This window comes from Vigna unguiculata, chromosome 9, assembly GCF_037176805.1.
Source record: "Vigna unguiculata cultivar grain cowpea cultivar isolate G323 ecotype 2 chromosome 9, ASM3717680v1, whole genome shotgun sequence".
NCBI classification, from domain to species: Eukaryota; Viridiplantae; Streptophyta; class Magnoliopsida; order Fabales; family Fabaceae; genus Vigna; species Vigna unguiculata.
The window spans coordinates 15626175-15645908 of record NC_140800.1 but is presented as its reverse complement, the minus strand read 5'-3'; the positions used below and the strand labels follow the sequence as shown (position 1 = coordinate 15645908).

Below are 19734 nucleotides of genomic sequence, written 5' to 3'. Positions count from 1 at the left end.
TTACTACTATTTTTGTTAATTTGAATTTGAATATTTTTGTGTCTGTATATATTGAATTAAGTTTCTAACTCATGTTTCCCTGAATTTAAGTTGGTCAACCAATTCTTTTGATGTGTTTTTTTTTTTTTTGTACGAGTTTGGCTAAATCTCTTATTATTTGTTGTGAAGATTTTAACTGGTTTCTAGGCCAAGAAATATAACTTGTGAGTTTGCTTACTATTTGAACAACCTCATTCACGTGTGTATTGAATGAAAAAACTTATGGCGAACAGAATGTTTTCAAACTGAAAAAGAGTTGTAATTCTCTATTACAGAAACTTATACAACTGTTATTAAGGAGACACAGAAAACAGAAAAGAGAAGTATCTCTAAAAGTCTGAAAAAACTAAATTTAGTTGTATGTGAGGTGTCTGTTTGCTCTTTAATAAATTATGGTGTTTGCTTTTATTATGGTACAATATTTTATGAACGAAATCATAGAACCATATAGACTATCCTATCATTTAGCGGTGTTTGATGTGGATGCATTCTTAATATGTATTTATTTGATGGGGATGCATTTTTCATATACTTATTTCAGATTCGAAATGATCCTGAACTTGCTAAAGGTGCTGCAAAAGCTGTACATGACCTGTATGAAGTTGTAACTCATGAACTGGTTTCCTCAGATTTAAGGTATATGCTTGCATAAGTATGATATGTATGCTCTGTTAGACTAGGTAGCATTTTGGGGAAAAATTAGCAATTTTTGACTTTAAGTGTGCTTGTTTTGATTTTGTCCTATACTTGTTTGAATCAATTCAGTCTTCTACCCTATACTTTCTTACGGCGTTTGTCCCTCTACTATAATAATGTTAGATCTTACTGTTTAGTTGAAAGTCCTCTTCTTTCCCAAACTAGGTTAGTTCATCAAAAGATGAGGATGGAGGTTAAAGTTGGCAAAAGCCAAATTTAAAACACTTTTTTATGATAACTAAAATTATGTAATTTCATCATCTAAAACCAGAGGTTCAAGTCATAGCTAATTTAATGCTTACATTTTTTGTCCCTTATTTTCACTAAATAATTTTTGAGATTGATTGTGCTTTCCTCTAGATACTGGATTGCAATCAACATATCAACATGTTGTAACTTCATTTAGAAAAGTAGGATAATGAATTGGATTTTTCAATGGAACCTTATTTTTCTGCCATTTTGCTTTGAATAATATACCCTTACATTCTGAAAATAATTGATCAAATTTGCTGGTGCTTCCTCTTGTCTAGTGTACAACCTTTACTTTAAAGTTGTGGGTTACTCTTCGAGGATCAGATGTGTCAATATGACCCAGGCTGCTGTTACTAATAACCCAATTTCCAAGGAGTTTCTTGGGAATTAATGTGAGAAACACCACGATAGAGGAACAGAAATGATATGAAAATGTTAGCCGAGGAAATTGAAACCAACCTTTGTGAACTTCTTAATTTTCCAGGGAGAATCTCGATACATGGAACCTTTTAGCTAGAGCTAGGGACGAGGGACGACTCTTTTCTAGGATAATTTGGCCTAATGATCCTGAAATTGTAAGTTCCTTTAATTTCCATTCAATTCATCCCTTTTTTTTATATTTAAATACATTAAAGTAATTTTTCTGGTTGTAGAAAGAGCTTGTGAAGCGGTTGCATCTTCTTCTTACAGTAAAGGATTCAGCAGCAAATGTTCCAAAAAATCTTGAAGCCAGGAGAAGATTAGAGTTTTTTACAAATTCATTATTTATGGATATGCCTTCAGCAAAGCCTGTTAGTGAAATGTTGCCGTTCAGGTATACGCATGTGTATCCAAAAGGTTTGTGGTGAATTTTCTTTTACTTCTTTCTTGTGCTCCATATTCACCTTTTCCTTTTGTTTTTTATTTTGTATAGTGTTTTCACTCCATACTATAGCGAAACTGTTCTTTATGGTACTTCCGAATTGCATAAAGAGAACGAAGATGGAATATCTACTCTTTTCTACCTTCAAAAGATATTTCCGGGTAATATTTCTTGTTCTTATATCCTCTCCCCTCACAAAGAATAAACACATGTCAAAGTTCAGAACACTGGTTTGGCTCTAGTTATCGTTATTATACATTCATTATTTCTTCACATGTCAATTGCTCTTGAATTTTTATTTGTTGAAAGTTGTTTTGTTCTTGAATGTTCATTCCTAGTTGCTTTCCATGCAAAATACATCACTTCCATGGTCACTCCAATTATAATCATTTTTAAAGGGTGAAGAAACAAAAGGAAAGTGAATTTATCACCTTAATATCTGTCAAGACGCTGTTATACTAAAAGCAGAATCTATTTAGAGATTGGTGAAGGACAGGAGACGTTTTTTTTTCATCTCTGATCATGTTATTTTGGGATAGAGTTTGAATAATTTTGTATTTTAGATGAATGGGAAAACTTTCTTGAAAGAATTGGTCGAGGAGCATCCACTGGGGATGCAGAACTTCAAGAAAGTTCTAGTGATGCCTTGGAACTTCGTTTTTGGGCTTCTTATCGAGGGCAGACTCTTGCTAGGACAGGTTAGAAATTTCTAAGATCTCTTATTTGTGTTTTCTGTTTTCATAAGACATAAGTTGAGGCATAATTACTGTATTTCCAGTGCGTGGTATGATGTACTATAGGAGGGCTTTAATGCTGCAGAGTTTTCTGGAGGGCAGATCACTTGGAGGTATCTGAATATGAATGTTGTGGACTGCAGTATGTTATTCTGATTTTGGTTCTAATGAAGTTTGACATAGATATTTTTCTGGCAATCTATTTTTTTAACAGTGGACAATTATCCTCAAAACAACTTCATTACAAGTCAAGATTTTGAATTATCTCGTGAATCACGGGCACAAGCAGATTTGAAGTTTACTTATGTTGTATCATGCCAAATTTATGGTCAACAAAAGCAGAGGAAGGCACCAGAGGCTGCAGATATAGCTTTATTGTTACAGAGGTATCAATTTATGTGCTCACTTTTTCCAAGTGCTAATCAAGTAAATACTCTAATAATATGAATGTATGTTATATACGGGATTCCATACTGTGTACCTCTTCATGTGTTTTGAGGAAGCCTTGGAACTCCAAACTTCTTAATTTGTTTGCTTAAGAATTTTATTATTTTATAGTGGAAGTTGTTCTAATTAGGAAGGATATTACTGATAGGTCATCTCATAGGGTTCATTTTTTATCCAAGTGATATGAACTTCATGTGGAATCACTATCACTGAAAGTTTATTGAGTTACCCCTTGTTCTTGTTCTTGAGATATTAGCATTGATAGTTGTGGCCTCTGACTCTATAAACACTCCATTGTAGTCTTTGATCTGCATAATAAGAACATAATTTGTTCACAGAAAAATAGAGAATGACTCCTATACATTTTCTTGATCTTGTCCAGCAGTAGCTTAGTGTTTTCACATCTTATATAGCAGTACCATAGCATTGCGTAGCTTAACTGTTAGAGATGATAAAAAAATTGTGAGATTAATTGCTCTATAGTAGTCAATTGCACTTGTAGAGAATAGTGTTGTATTTTAAAGTCAAGTTGCTATTGCGGAAGAGTGGAGTGACACAACACGATCATGTTCTGTGGAGCATTTGGTCTTTTATGTTTTTTTTTTTTTGGTTTTATTATATCTTCTGAAAAGGAACACTTTCATGCCAGCCCTCAAGCCGCACAAGAGGAAAAGAGATGAACCTTCTCCGTGTAACCTTGTAGTGCATTCCATCTTTAATTCTATTGGATATCCCACATCGTCTAGAAATAAGTCAACTTACAATATAAAAGTGGATGTAAACCTCACCTTACAAACCAGTTTTATAAGGTTGACTTAGGGATAAGATTTACTTCTTAAGATGGTATCAAGCCATCTGAAGTCTATCCTAGTCAAATTTGTTGTCTGTTGGATCTATCGTATTATCCGCTATCAGATAACTCATTAATATCTAGTCTCACGCTAAAGATGTATATGCTCTTAGTGTGAGGGAGGTATGTTGAAGATCCCACATCGACTAAAGATAAGACAAATTTATATGTATTCTATGTGGGTGTAAACCTCATCTTACAAACTAATTTTGTGGGGTTGAGTTAGACTTAAAGATAACTGTATGTTCCATCAATAACAAAAGATAACTAAGTTTTCTATGTTTTCTTTTCTTCTGTTGCAACTTGGCCAGTTCAACATGTTCTACAAAAGTCTATTCTCAAGTAATGCAATATCACTTTCTGTTTCTAATATAAATAAATGAAATTTGCAAGATTAGGTTCTAAACTAAAGATTTTATTAAGTGAGGGCAACTGAACAATGCTCATATTTCAATTAATCATGATTATCAAACTTGTGAGTTAACTCTGACGAGTTTACGTTTCTACACACCGCTTTCGAGTTAACTCGGTATAAACTCGGTAGAATCGGGAGTGAACTCGGTTAATTCGCCCAAACTCGCGAGTTTGTTAAAGCAGAAAATTTTTGAATCCAAAACAACATCAACAATAGTAGTTTGGTGTGTGAAACTCGAAAAGAAAAGAAAAACTCGTTGTGATTAGATTAGGGTTTCACCGCGCAATTGTCTCCTCACTGTGTCATCGTCGCTCTCGCCGCTCGTTGTGCCACCGCTTGCTCACTGCGTTATCGCTCATCGCACAGTCATTCGTGTCGCCGGTCTCCATTTTCATTCTTCCCCATCTAAGTGTCGGGTCTTGTTTTCTATTCCAAAAAGGCGGGTCTTTTTCTGGTTAGCTGTTGCACCGCACTCTTTTGGAGAAAGGGATTAATGGTTGTAATTTGTTAGGTGGTGTGCTACAGCTTTTAGGAAAGGTAATATATATTAGATTTTTTAATTAATTAGGACTTTTAATTTCTTTTTTTAATTAAGAATTAGGGATTACTTTTAGTTATTTAATAATTGTATAATATGTTTTTGATACGATCATTGTATATAAGGACCGTATAAGAGTATAAAATACGTATAGTGGTTGCTGTTTCTGTTAGGAAGTTAGTTAAAGGCTGTTAGTAACTAATAAATAGGAAGAATGCATTCTGTTATGAGGCATTCATTCATTCTTTTCAGAGAACAATTTTCCCTTCTGTATCCTCTATACTCTTGCCTGTGAATGAGATTCGGATTCTATTCTCACATTAGAATCCCTATTGTTCGTTATCAATCTTCGAATACCCTGTATTCCTAGTTGGCTTTATCAGTTTTTTAATGTTGTAATTCAAAACTGAAATTACGAGTTTACGAGCTCTCACGAGTTTTCTAAACTCTCGAGTTTCACAACCCTTCAAGTAATAGAATGGGGCTCTAGTAACTTTTTTCAAGAATAGACGGTTTCTTTATTACAATTTCAGTTTTTCATTTTTCTTCAATACTTTTGGTGCTATATATTATGTAATATTAAGATTTTTTCTTCATTATCAGGAATGAGGCACTTCGAGTTGCTTTTATTCATTCTGATGAACCATCTGATGCAAATAGTTCGAAAGTGTTTTATTCAAAGCTTGTCAAAGCCGATATAAATGGGAAAGATCAGGTGGAGAAAAACTATATATTCTAGTCTGGGATATTATATTCTTGTGTTGTCAATTATAAGTTATTATTCCATTCTAATGAAGAAAAATACTAGTTTTGTTTTATATATTTTACTTTTTACTGTCGTCTTTGTTTTTCATTTCTATAACATGTTCCTTATTTTCACCTTGTACACAGGAAATATATTCTATTAAACTTCCTGGAGATCCAAAGCTTGGAGAAGGAAAACCTGAAAATCAAAACCACGCGATAATTTTCACTCGTGGTGAAGCTGTTCAAACTATTGACATGAATCAGGTGAAGACATGTTTCATATGATATCATTTGTTTTCTTGTTCTCTTTGCCATCTTTTATACATTTTTTTATTACAAGATGTTTTAAATTGTGATACAACAAATGAGAAGGACTTAAGGTATAGACTTTTCTTTTCATCTAAATTTTCATGTTTTGGTTTTTCCACTATAAATTCAAAAGCCTTAATTAGCTATATAAAATCTGGTTAAAGTTTTCTTATTTGGTTGCACTGTTCAATTATTGAATATTTAAATTACTTGTATTCATATTTTAAATTAGTATTTCTGTCACTTAATTCCATGTAAAAGTAAAAATGTTTTCTTGATATATGTTTCTCTTAAAGACTAAACATATTATAAAGTATGGTACGTTCTCTGTCTTTGTTTGACTTGGCAAATTAAGTTTATGTAATTTAATCTGATAATTTGAATCTGAAGGACAATTATCTTGAGGAAGCAATGAAAATGAGAAATCTTCTGGAGGAGTTTCATGCGAATCATGGCCTTCGCCCTCCAAGCATTCTTGGAGTAAGGGAACATGTTTTCACCGGAAGGTTTGGCATTGACATTTATGAATTTGATAAACAAGGTGGTATTATTGAGCTTTCACTGTCTTTATCTTGCTTATATATTGCTTGCTTCACACCTGCTGCAGTGTTTCATCGTTGGCTTGGTTCATGTCAAATCAAGAAACTAGTTTTGTAACCTTGGCACAACGAGTTTTAGCCAATCCTCTCAAGTAAGTTTAGTTTGGGGTTCATTGTCAATGGAAAAGCAAAATTTTCTCATTATTTAAAATTGGCCAATTCATAGCATAATACATCTGGACATTTATAACCAACCATGCCTATGGATTTGTACAAGCATAACATTGTAACCATGCCATTTAATAATGAATTAATTTGGTGAATTTACGATCCAATTAGCTATAGTACAAGGCTTATTATCTTGCTATAAACTATATATGATCATTCTCCTGAGGAAAAATCAGCTGTTTTGCTCTTTAATCAAAAACTCATGCTAGGAATCATTATGCACTTTAGCATCTCAATTATGCTGAATCTCAAAGCACATCTATCATTTGCCTTTACATGAAAAATAATATTAAAAGGAAAAAATAAAGAATAAGGCATCATGAGGGAACTAGACCAAACCCATGATAAAAAAAATACACGACAAGCTTCAAAAGAAGCTAAATACTCCTGTACATAATAATAAGTTGATACCTATTATAAAATGAAGCTTTCCAAACCGAGTAGTAATACCAAAATATTTTAAAACCGAGAAATCAGCTATGGTTTTATGCATTGGTTCAGTAGAAGATATGTCAGTATCGTCATTTTCAATTTTATATTGTATGAAGCTATGCATTTTTGTAGATCTTTTGAATCAATTCATCCTTTTTTCTTAATTGGGAATAAAAATATTGCAGAGTTCGTATGCACTATGGACACCCCGATGTATTTGACAGAATATTTCACATAACTCGAGGAGGGATTAGTAAGGCATCCCGTGTTATTAATATTAGTGAAGATATATATGCTGGTAAGAATTACATTGCGACCTACTTTCATTTGAGGTCACCCTGGAATTTTAATCTTAAGACATCCTATTCAGTTAATTTCATATCTATTTAAGAACTATCCTATTACAATGATAACTGCCATATTTTGAATGAAGATCATGTGTTTTCAAAAGGAATCTGTATTTCCCAATGATCAATGCTATTGTGAATGAGTGGCAATCGAGGCAAAAGATAAGATGAGGAATAGATAGAAATTTAAAGTTCATCTATTAAGGCAAACATGAGAGAATCTACAAAAGATGATTTTTTTCATTTGAGGAAAAGACCAATAGAGTCCCCAAAAATTGATGTAGAGGATACCAATCCAGTACTCAAAATCTACAGGAAGAGCATGAAAACTCTTGGGAAACAACTACATAGAAAAACTGGCTTAAAAATGGAATTTAATCTTTTGTTGAACTTTAAGGGTTTACTTTTTAATTTTGAAGAAATAAAATTAAAAAACAGCATGGACAAAGTTAGACAATGAGTAATTGCTATCAAATTGATGATATGCTTTTAAAATGTAATATTATAAAATGCATAGGATTGGAGTTTGTCTCTTATTACCTTCTGTTAGGCATAATGGATATGATATTCTACTTTGAACTCTTTTATCTTCCTAGTGTTTTTTTAGTTTTATGTTGACCTTTTTTGTGTAATTAATCTTATGGATTCAAGTCATGGTATACTACAGGTTTCAACTCCACATTGCGGCTTGGAAATATCACACACCATGAATACATTCAGGTTGAAAATATATGTAGCTATTGGATGCTTTCTGCATTCGGTTCAATGCAACTCTTCTTTCTCTTATTCTAACTGCTATCTTCTGTAGGTTGGAAAAGGAAGGGATGTTGGGTTGAATCAGATTGCACTCTTTGAGGGGAAAGTGGCCGGTGGTAATGGAGAGCAAGTTCTTAGCAGGGATATTTACAGGCTTGGACAACTTTTTGATTTCTTCAGAATGCTTTCTTTCTTCTTCACAACTGTGGGTTATTATGTCTGCACCATGGTATAGTTCTTAGTCTCTGAAATTTTTTGTTGAAAATGAGTAACATTAACTTGTCTTGGTTGTCTAATAAATTTTATTTTTACTCTTGCAGATGACAGTCCTTACTGTATATGTATTCTTATATGGAAGAGCATACCTGGTAATTCAACACGACTTGTTCAGTTATCTTTCTGTCTTGCACCACTTTTTGGACTCCTTTTGCTATGCATTCTTGTATCACCTTACTGTAGAAGGATTTAAATAATATCCTCCTGATTATTTGATATCTATGTTTCCCTCTATCAATTTTTCTTTTCTATACTGATAAATTTATTGCCTTGCTTTTTGCATAAATAAGTTGATGCTATTATTTCTATGTAAATTTGCTGAGATGATCGTCTTTTCTTTCTTGCTTTGTAACTTGTTAGACTTGAGAAAGATACACAAGAATATTAGAAGGAATTTAAGAGTGTGTTTCCCTCCCTTAGGATCTCATATTTATAATCATTTTGGATACATCAGGTACAATGTATGAGAGGGAAGAGAAAAGAATTCTAAGAGATACATCTAGGAACTAGGTTTAGCACAAAGCACATAGTATCTTTCAATAAATCCCATTTAGGACTATTTATTCTAGAAGTTAGATTAACTAAATGTTTCTCGAACATCAACTATTGTCCCCAAAAGGGGTGTATTTTTTCTTGTGCTCAAATAGTAGAACTGTTACTGTAATTATTCGTGAAATTATTCACTGCCATTCAATATAGCTGTTTTCAGTTATTAGTCTTCAGAACTTGGGTGATCATTTGACTAGTGTAATGCAATAAGTTCTTGCTGAGGAATAACAACGATTAGTTCTATGTTGATGATTAATTGACATATACTTCATATATGGAGCTATAATTATGGTAAAAGAGTTGTGGGTTGCATTGGCTTCATGAACTTGAGCAAGATAAATTGGAATTCATTTGGGTGGAGGCTTTCATAAAATTCAATGCTAGGTTACCTGTTAATTTGGCTTCACCCTTTATTCTGTAGTACTAAAATCACTCTTGCACTGACTTGTATATTGGCATTTTAGTAGCAGATATTCTGACTTTTATCTTGCCATGTGTAACAAAATCCTAATGAGACAGTTGGCAAGTTTTATTATTTAATCACCTTTTAGCGTTGTGAAATTAATAGTTAGGTAAAGATTTCATTTTCATCTGGTTTGCATGTTATATCTGCAATTGTGATGCAAATAATTTGCTGAAATTTATCTAAAGTCTACAATTTGGCCATAAATCTCTACTCTTCACTTTTCCTTAAAAACTGATTTTCTTCCTTGATGATGCTTCCTCTTTCAGGCATTTTCTGGTCTTGACGAAGCTGTCTCAGATAAGGCAAAATTGGCGGGTAACACAGCACTTGATGCAGCTTTGAATGCTCAATTTTTGGTTCAGATTGGCGTTTTTACTGCAGTACCAATGATAATGGGTTTTATACTTGAATTAGGACTGCTGAAGGTTAGTTTACTTGTTAAGAATGTCAAAACTGTGATTGCTCCTGATGCATTTAGGAAGTTATATATTAGCCTTGCTGTATTTTTATTCTGTATTTTTATATTAGCCTTCATCTATTTGGCCTGGTATTAATGATTAACATGATTTTTCTCTCCAAAATTCTAAATAGATCATTGGTAACAATCAATCTGTTAATTTCTGGAGTGATGCTCGGCTTTTTAATACTTCTATGTCTTAGCATCATGGGTCATCTTCTGTTGTTTTGGGTCTAAGGTTTGTGATGCCAAGAATGACCTTGGTTTGCACATCCCAATTTCTTTAAGCAATATTGAGGATATTGGTAACATCAATTTCTTAGTTATTATTACAAGGTTTATGAACCTGTTTAGATGATGGACACTTAATATGAAGACTGCTCGTGATGTTGGTCTAATACCAGTTTTGTTTCTCATTCTTTGGGAAGACTATTTGGTCTAATAACATTCCACTAGCTAAACCTTTAGTTCTGTGGATGTTGTTACATGATCGTTTATACCACGAGGCATTAGCTTATATTGAGTTGCATTTTATGTGATCTTCATGAGGAAAGTTTGAGTCATTTTTTTCTGAGTGTGTTTTTGCTAAGAATCTTTTCTCCTGGTTAACTTTTGTTTTTCCTAATTTTTCTTGTTTTTTCTCTCTAAAAGAGCTAGCCCTATAATTTGTGACATTAGGCTTACTATAACCTTCGTTGTTTGGATTAGATGGAAAGCTAGAAATCATGTGATGAGTTGATGGCTGCCATTCTTGCAATAGAGATCTCTAAAGCTAAAATCTTGAAATGCTTCTAACTTCAATGTCACTCCTCTTTAGTTTGAAATGGTTTACTGTGGAGGTTGAAAGCTAGTTGGCAGAAGGTTCTTAACATTTGCAAAGATATGGAGTTTAGAGTCTCCCATATCTTTCGTTAGGGTCATAAATATGCTGATGGTTTTGCTGACATTGCTCTTGTTAATAGACTGGTTTTTCTTTTGTTTGATTCTTTACCTTCCTGTGTTCATTTTTCTATTTTTAGAAATTTTTTAAACCTCCCGGAGTTTAGGTTTTGTTAGTTTTTGGTGGCTGTTTTTTCTTTGCATAAGGTTCCGTTTGATCCCCTCATGCTCTTTAATGTGCCAACTAGGTTGTCAAAGTTTCATTGTAATGCCTAACATGATCTTATAAAAAAGACAAGGAAACAAATCAGTTACAAATATGCCAATAAACTCTAGGCCCTATGGATGGATTTGAATCATTACATGGATATATGACTAGGTCTAAATCCAAATCCTGGGAAAGGAGAAAATCACAAAACATAATGAAGTGGTATATTGTTCAGGGTGAAAAAAGAAGGAGAGAGTTGATGCTGGAGATTCCAAATATTGGGAGTTCAACATTCGTGGTTGAAAAAGGATTGCCATGGTTGCTAATCAAAGGAAAGGTGGATTTCCCATATTGGAAAAAAAACGGGTGGATTTAGTGTACCTATTGTAACAAATCACACTACACAAAGGATAAGTACTATAAATTACATGAAAAACCTTAAAGCTGAGAATGGGAGAGAAAGTTTGTCCAGCTGAATCATGAGGAGATTGAAACAATAGGATCCCTCCTTAGTAAATTGGAGAAGCCCACAAGTACATGTTCCTCTAGTCGAATTAATGTTTCTAATATACCCATTATTGGATACTAGGTTCTGGAACCACTGACTACGAGTTCCTAATACTTCTCCCATATTCTCCATGCTCTAGCAATAAAAGAATATTTCCACATCGGATGAAACCCTTATAATTAGAACGGGACAAGGAGAGATCCAAATAAGTTTTGTCCATAATACTGAAAAATGTCTTTCATGTCTGTAGATTGTCTACCAATTTAGTTTCTATACAAAAACTTGCGGAGGGTCTCTCATGTAATGCTTGAGAATGAATGACCTTTACTACATTGAGGATCACAATTTTCTTATTGGAAGTCACCCCATCTTTTTTAGTCTCCCATGATGAACAAAGAAAAAGCGTAATCATTCCATTGTCACCTAGGACACCTTTCTTTTTTAGAAAATAGGTTTAATGGTGAGGTGTGTTAGGTTGCTAAACACAAGTGTGCACCTATCTTTGTTAGTAATAGAATGAGCTCTAATGTTCCTAATATGCTAAATGGAGGCTGAAGCATGTTTCCTTAGTATGCCTAGATATTGTACTGTATGAGCAATGTTCTCCATGGTTGCCTTTTACAGTGGGCTTTCCTCGAATATTTGATTGCATGACAGCCCCTTTTCCTGTTGTCATTGAAAAGCTTGTGTTGCAGTTTCCTCCAGTAAAGGACACTGCCATCCATATAGAAATTGAAAGATTCTTCCTCTTTCAAAAGGTTCATCATGCGTGGTAGCATTTGTTTTGTAGATCTTCAGATTTTGATATTGGTCTATTTCAATTCAAAATCAAGTCAAAATTTCATGATATTTTGATGTAGAGAGAATCCAGTTTGGAATTAAGCACCCTGCTTTCAATGTCATAACAGGCAACAAAATCCTTTTTCTATGAAAAGGTGCTACTTATGTAATTCCAAATTTCTTTAGCAGAGGAATGCCACATCCAGGTCCTTCACAATCTATGTTGTCTGGTCTTGACCATCCTTTTAGAATCCTCTGGAATGTGTTGGCTCCATTGCAAATAATTATTTGACCATCAAACAGGCAGGTAGCCACCTCATTTGGAAGATCATTAGAACCCATATGAGCAAATTTTTAGCCATAGGGGAAAAAAAGCAAATGGCAAGTTTGCCGATTAGAAAAACACTCATATCTACTCAAGAGTTATAAGGTGGCTTAGTAGTAAAGTTGAAAGGGAAAGGGTGGGAGAAGTTATGACAAGTTTGCCGATTAAAAAAAGTTCAGATCTACTCAAAATGAGCTTTCGGAAGGCTACGAACCTTCTGCCATTATGATTGCTGGTGTGAATCACTTCTGTCCCACCACTATATTCAGGGAAGGCAATGGCAGTAGCTGGCGGATGGTGCAGTGGAAATAGAAACCTCAAGATTGGTAGCTCTAATACCAACTTGAATAGTGAGACTATAAAGAAATATTTCATTAATTTACATTCTCAACTCATCTGTTTTTAACAATCACGTTGTCTTAAAAGAGGAAATAAAATCTATTGGAATGAATGTGTAGATTCTAAGGATAATTTTGTCCTAATAATTCTCTACTTACATCAAAACTGATCCAAATAAAAAGTATGGATGGTATTGCCCAGTTTTGAACGGTTATTTCTAAAACTTGTATTGAGGGTTGTAATTGAACTGGTTTATAATATTTATTCGCAATGCCAGTTTTGGTGAAGGGTTCCTGATAGAATTGATTGTTTTGGTGTGGTTTTGACTACTATGTTTTCTGTTATTACATTTCTCAAATATATTTCAGTTTTATTATAGAACTTGCTCTTCTCATTTGCTTTTTCCCTAATCTTGCTGCTATAATTCTACATGGTTGTGAGGTCTTTATAAAATGTTTGCAGGCTATTTTCAGTTTCATCACAATGCAACTACAGTTGTGTTCTGTCTTCTTTACGTTCTCATTGGGAACTAGAACTCACTATTTTGGACGTACCATTCTCCATGGAGGTGCAAAAGTAAGGTTTTTTTTTGTGTGTTGACTTTTTTGAAAAGCTCACATATATAGTTATTTTGAGTGACTTAGATTTGTGTTGGGATTTTTTACCACAGTATCGAGCTACTGGGAGAGGGTTTGTTGTCCGTCACATAAAGTTTGCTGAAAATTACAGACTATATTCTAGGAGCCACTTTGTCAAAGCGTGAGAAATTTTTTCTTGATTTATAATTTCTTCTTTTGGTTGAGGTTGAAGGAAACTGCATTTTGATTATTAATTATTTGCAATGCAACAGGCTTGAAGTGGCACTGCTTCTTATAGTTTATATAGCATATGGGTATGCAGAGGGAGGTGCTGTTACCTATGTTTTGGTAACTCTTAGCAGTTGGTTCCTTGTCATTTCTTGGCTTTTTGCACCTTACATTTTCAATCCCTCTGGTTTCGAGTGGCAAAAGTAAGTCACCTGCTACTTGATTACATCATTGGTTTTAATGTTATATTTTCTTGATGGTAAACACCTCATTTGGCCCTCCGAAAGAGAATAAATGTTATTTTGATCTTTTTATTATTAATATATTAAAATGTTCCTTCAATTTTTATTTTGGATGTCAAACCAATCCTTCTGGTGGACCAATTAGATGTCAAAAGTGGCATTTGATGACTAATTTGATATGAAAGTATTGACAAATGGAAGGCCACTTTGATGTCTTCATTATGAAAGGAGAAAACTACGGCAGTTATGTATTTTTGAGAGGACCAAAATACGTGTTCCTTGATTTTTTAGTTGATTGCAGCTAGATTTTTAAATGGGTCATTATGTTTTTGGAAAGGTGCTGAAATCATACTATTGTGTGAATAATTGTTGATCATCCTAGTATGATTTGCTGGTAAACAGGACTGTGGAAGATTTTGATGATTGGACAAGTTGGCTTCTTTACAAAGGAGGTGTAGGGGTAAAAGGAGAAAATAGTTGGGAGTCTTGGTGGGACGAAGAACAGGTTAACATTTAATTTTTCACTTGATTGTAATAAGTTTAGGGTCAAAATAGAGCAATGCTCAAGTTGATTGAGGGTTTAGTTATTCTAAATGGAGCAACACTTTTTTCACTCGAGCTATATCATTATAAAGCAGTTAGTTAAATTTTCAACCATATACACGTATATACAATCTCTTATATTTTTCATGTACAACATGCTAGAATAACCTTCATGCAGATGCCGGATCTATTAATTTAACATCTAATAGTGCTCACTTTTTATGCAGATGCATATCCAAACTTTGAGGGGTCGCATTTTGGAGACAATTTTAAGTGCAAGGTTCTTCTTGTTTCAATATGGTATTGTGTATAAGCTGCATCTTACCGGAAAAGATACATCGCTTGCGGTAAAAATCTTCGTCTGTGGAATAGATATTTGTCATGTATTTTGTCCTTGTATAAACCATAATATAAATGTCTTCTTTCATCTTTGTACTAACTATATGTTCTACTCGTATTTATGAAAAGGCTTATTGCTTCTGGTATTTCAACAATAAGAGCTTATATACTGTCTTCGATATTTTTTTTAGGTATATGGATTCTCGTGGGCTGTCTTGGTTGGAATTGTCTTGATATTCAAGGTTTGGACTTTTCCTAATAATATGATCTTTTTCACAATTTCTGTTTTTAAACACATCTTATTTTAGTATTCTAATATTTCCTTGCTTTGCAGATCTTTACCTATAGCCCAAAAAAGTCGGCCGATTTTCAGCTAGTGTTGAGATTTTCCCAGGGAGTCGTATCTATAGGCCTTGTTACAGCTGTGTGTCTTGTTGTTGCCTTTACTAGATTGTCAATAGCTGACCTTTTCGCAAGCATCCTTGCATTTATCCCTACTGGATGGGGAATATTGTCAGTAAGTTCTGATTTATTTCTATATGATTTTTCTTTTGACAATAGATGTCTGTGTTGGAAAGCTACCTTAATTGCAGCCTATCGGAATTAGCTATTAGTAACTAGAAAAGGCCCGTGTTTTGGTGCCCCTACATCAAATGAAAAGGGTTGTTGATGTTTCTTTCAAGAACAAATAACGGCGTTCCATAAAAATCCCATAATTTTTATAATAAAGTGTGATGGATGGTATTTTTGCAAGGGTTTTCCCTAAAAAGTTCTCACCAGGAATACAATATTACATGATGTAGTTGTGGTATTACTGTCTCAATAATTCGCCTAAGTAGTACTGTAAAACTCATTGTTCACTCTTATTTGGTGCCTCAGATTGTCACTGTCATTCTAAAATTCTGTTTTTTCCTTTTTCGTGAATCACACTACGTTGTGTATACACGTTTAAATCTTCCAGGAGGAGGACTGAACGGATCCATTTGAAGCAAGTTACAGCTTCTAACGTTTGTTAAATTTTGTACACTTTTCAGATAGCAATTGCATGGAAGAAGATAGTTTGGAGTCTGGGGTTGTGGGATTCTGTCCGTGAGTTCGCTAGAATGTATGATGCTGGAATGGGTATGATCATCTTTGCACCAATAGCATTTTTATCATGGTTTCCTTTCATTTCCACTTTCCAATCTCGGCTTCTCTTCAATCAAGCCTTCAGCCGTGGTCTTGAAATCTCTCTCATCCTTGCTGGAAATAAAGCCAATGTTGAGGCTTAGGACTTTCCATCTTATATTCTATCCATGCGGGACTTGTATATTATTATACATGTATATTATTTTGTAGTTCAGTGTTGAATTTTTGTACATTTAGTCTAAAAAAAATGAAAGGTATTTTTTAATGGATCTGTTAGATTTTGTCTTCTTGACGACTTCAGTTGTATAATGCATTTTGTCCGGTTGGCTTAGATGAAATACCCATTCTCTCGTGTAGCTTTAGTTTTGTAAGTATTATTCATCATGAATACTATGTTAACAAATTTAATAGTTTCACTAAATTAAGATGTGTCCAAAATGCATTTGTCACCGTATTTGTACTCATTCAATCTACTATTACAAATACAAAAGTCACTAAAATAAAATCAATAATTATTGTATTTTAGTTCAATGATCATGGCTCATTCTACAATAGATATATTGAGTAAGCTTATATGGTTTACATCATTGTAAGAGTTGTGAAGTTAGTTATTTTCAAAGTGGAATATTATCATATTGGTTTGTGGTTTGTGTGAGATGTATTGATGATAGGGATTGAAATAAGATTAAGATGACTCTACTAATACTTGAAAACAAATAGAGGAAAAGGGTTAGAAGTGAGAGTCAAACGAGGTTCTTGTCTAATGCCGGTAGAAATCGAGTTTGATAGGCATAAAATTCACCTTATCACATTCTATGGTAGAGTATGAATCAGAGAAGTCTAAATATGTTACAGTTATAGCTCTTGTGAAGCAAGAATGAATGAGCAATAACAGGTGCAAAATCTTAGGGTGATAACATATGGAGGTTGTGTCAGTAATGATGTTGAATGATTTGTAAAAGTTTAATATGACTATGGATGATACATGGTTAGAAATTGTTTGTGAATATTTTATGAATTAGTAGTTTTGTTCTATTTTTATTTAAAACTTATAAGTTTTAAATCATCTCTAGCTTACCCTGTGTATTTTATGAATGACATTGTTATCTGTCTGTCACGATCATGAAAATTCGTGTGAGCAAATGATAGTGTAGGTATGACAACGGAGTAGTTGTGAGGCTGGATTGGAAGAGAAACTGACACAAAGATAGTTTTGAATAGGTATAGCTTATATTATGATATATTAGTTTGGTTAAATTATGCTTTTGGTGTCCATTTTTGTTCAAAAATATCAATTTGGTCCCTTTATTTTTATAAGTCTCTATTAGGTTTCCATTTTCAAAAAATGGTATTATTTATGCTATTTCTGTTAAATTGGGTTGAACGCCAGAAAGTAACAATTACCGATGGATTTATATATGTTAAAAATTATCCGTCAGTAATATTCACTTTTCTTGTAATGAAACATCAATGCACGAAGTAAAACAACTACCATGAAACAAGACTTAAAGGTAGAAGATCCAATATTCAAATAAAACACTTGTGCTATAATGATTATTTTCAATGTTATGGGAGTGAAGGTAGCAATTAAGGAGTGTAACAAACAAAAACCCTTAAATATTTGTTGTGTAGTATTGTTTTTCAACTTTTAATGGGCTAAGACAACATTTGTTGTGTAGTATTGCTTGTCATTCTACACCCTTGTTTTTAATCCCTGCACCCGCTTTTAATCATGGTTTATGCTGCTTGTTTATTTTTTTGCACACTCATGTAATAACTCCACCATCCTATGGCGCCTTCTCCCTGCACCTCCAAGACTTCTTCTGTACTCCCAAAAAAGACCGTTATACCCTCATTTATAAGAGTGGGTGAAATTCGTTGGGACGCAGTAAATCTCATTTACTGCGTCACCAACCTCATGCACCCCCAAAACTTGACTCTCTTAGTATTTTTCTCTTCTCGCGTTTCGTCGTTCTTCATTCCAATTGCTCTCGTTCTCTTCTCCCTGGTCCTTTTCTGTCCTTCATTCATTCTGTGGTCCATTCATAAAAGTTTGCAAATTTTTTTAGGAAACGGATTACAGAATCCGTTTCACAGTGTATGAAACGGATTCTGTAATCCGTTTCCTAAAAAAATTTGCAAATAACCATGGATTTCAGAATCCGTTTCTAAAAAAAAAATAAAAAAAAATAGGAAACGGATTACACAATCCGTTTCCAAAAAAAAAAAAAACCAAACGGATTTCACCCGTTTAAACCAAACGGATTGTGTAATCCGTTTCCTGAAAAAAAAAAAAAAAAGAAGAGGGGGGGACGTGGGTGGTGCTGTGTTGTGTGTGTGGGAGAAGAGAGAGAAGGGGGAGAAGAGGGAGGATACGTGTGGGTGCTGTGTTGTGTGTGTGGGAGAAGAGAGAGAAGAGGGAGAAGAGGTGTGCAGGGGGCAGGGGGTGCAGAGGAGGGAATCTGCTTTTGGGGGTGCAGTGCAGTGAATCACAGGGTATTTGGGGGTGCAGTGCAGTGAAAAATAATAACTCATTTTTTAACCATGGGCAAAGACGGAATTAAGATAAGTTTTGGGGGTACAGGAGAAATCATTGGAGGTGCAGGGAGAAGCCCCCCCATCCTATTTGTTTTCTTACTTATGTTGGACCTCGATATTTACATGTGTTTTTAACTTCTGCACCCTAAGGATAATAAAAAATGTTTTCAACAACAGATAATTAAATAATAATAATAATAATTAAAATTAAAATTAATATAAAAATGTCAATAAAAGACTATATTTTACTCTACGGTTTTCCATAGTCTTTTCAAAATAAATTATGATAACGAATCCAAAACCTCTTTTAAAATTCTTTTCTGTTTTAGTTCGTTGTCCTGTCGCGATTTGAGTTGTAACATCTTAAAAAGATGAAAAAAGATTACTTAAAAATGTCACTTTAAGAAGTTTGATGAGAGAGTTCTTAAAAGAGAAAATTTTCACCACCCTAAATTTGAAAAAAAAAAAAAAAAGTTAACGGTGAGGACCAAATTGAATCATTTTTAAGAAAATGAAGACCAAACTGAGATAACGAAAAATTTGATAATCAAACTAAAATTTCATAACAAATAGAGGGATCAAAAGAGTAATTTAACAAAAAAACAACATGAAAAAATTATCTTATAATAATATGAAGACAATAAAAGAAATAGCATGACCGAAGGATCTATCAAGTGCTGTCAAAGAAAAGGATCAAAGGTTGAGTGTTCCTCAAAAGGAGATTGAGTTAAACAAAGTGCTTTTGCTAAAGGAGAAAGATAATATTGAAGAAGCAAAACAAGATATGTAGAAGTAGTTGGCATCACTGTAAAATAAAATAAGACAAGTTGATATTGACAAGGAGAGACTCGAGGTTGTGAAAAGTGAAACTGGTGAATTGTCAATTTTGTAACCGAAATTAAAGGAGGAGATTGACCTTGTCAGATCTCAGAAGTTGGAGCTTTTGGTTGGGTAGACAAGCTCAAAGCTGAGAAGGCAATGTTTGAAGTTGAGCGTAGGGATGGCAACGGGGCGGGACGGGTTTCGCTATCCCATACCCATTTTTGTAAAAAAAATTTATCCTCATTTCCATACCAAAATTCAACGGGTATCAAACTTTTATTCCATTCTCACCGGATAACGGGTATAATCTTGTACCCATATCCATACTCATTTTCTTA

The 19734-nt window shown here is 33.8% G+C and overlaps 1 protein-coding gene across 1 annotated transcript in view; it reads left to right on the top strand.

Moving 5' to 3' along the window:
• GSL8 (glucan synthase-like 8) overlaps positions 1-16374 on the top strand; it is a 56716-nt gene extending 40342 nt beyond the window's left edge. Inside the window, exons 28-51 of the mRNA XM_085666465.1 lie at positions 581-675; positions 1472-1562; positions 1641-1801; positions 1901-2010; positions 2413-2547; positions 2628-2696; positions 2798-2969; positions 5437-5548; positions 5725-5844; positions 6280-6395; positions 6497-6580; positions 7274-7386; positions 8103-8155; positions 8244-8420; positions 8512-8559; positions 9749-9907; positions 13441-13554; positions 13649-13737; positions 13829-13987; positions 14429-14531; positions 14797-14916; positions 15100-15150; positions 15243-15425; positions 15943-16374. Of these exons, the coding sequence (XP_085522591.1) occupies positions 581-675; positions 1472-1562; positions 1641-1801; positions 1901-2010; positions 2413-2547; positions 2628-2696; positions 2798-2969; positions 5437-5548; positions 5725-5844; positions 6280-6395; positions 6497-6580; positions 7274-7386; positions 8103-8155; positions 8244-8420; positions 8512-8559; positions 9749-9907; positions 13441-13554; positions 13649-13737; positions 13829-13987; positions 14429-14531; positions 14797-14916; positions 15100-15150; positions 15243-15425; positions 15943-16179 (2871 nt within the window). The 3' untranslated portion in view covers positions 16180-16374. The remainder of the gene's footprint in view (positions 1-580; positions 676-1471; positions 1563-1640; positions 1802-1900; positions 2011-2412; positions 2548-2627; positions 2697-2797; positions 2970-5436; positions 5549-5724; positions 5845-6279; positions 6396-6496; positions 6581-7273; positions 7387-8102; positions 8156-8243; positions 8421-8511; positions 8560-9748; positions 9908-13440; positions 13555-13648; positions 13738-13828; positions 13988-14428; positions 14532-14796; positions 14917-15099; positions 15151-15242; positions 15426-15942) is intronic.
• Positions 16375-19734: the final 3360 nt, after the last annotated feature.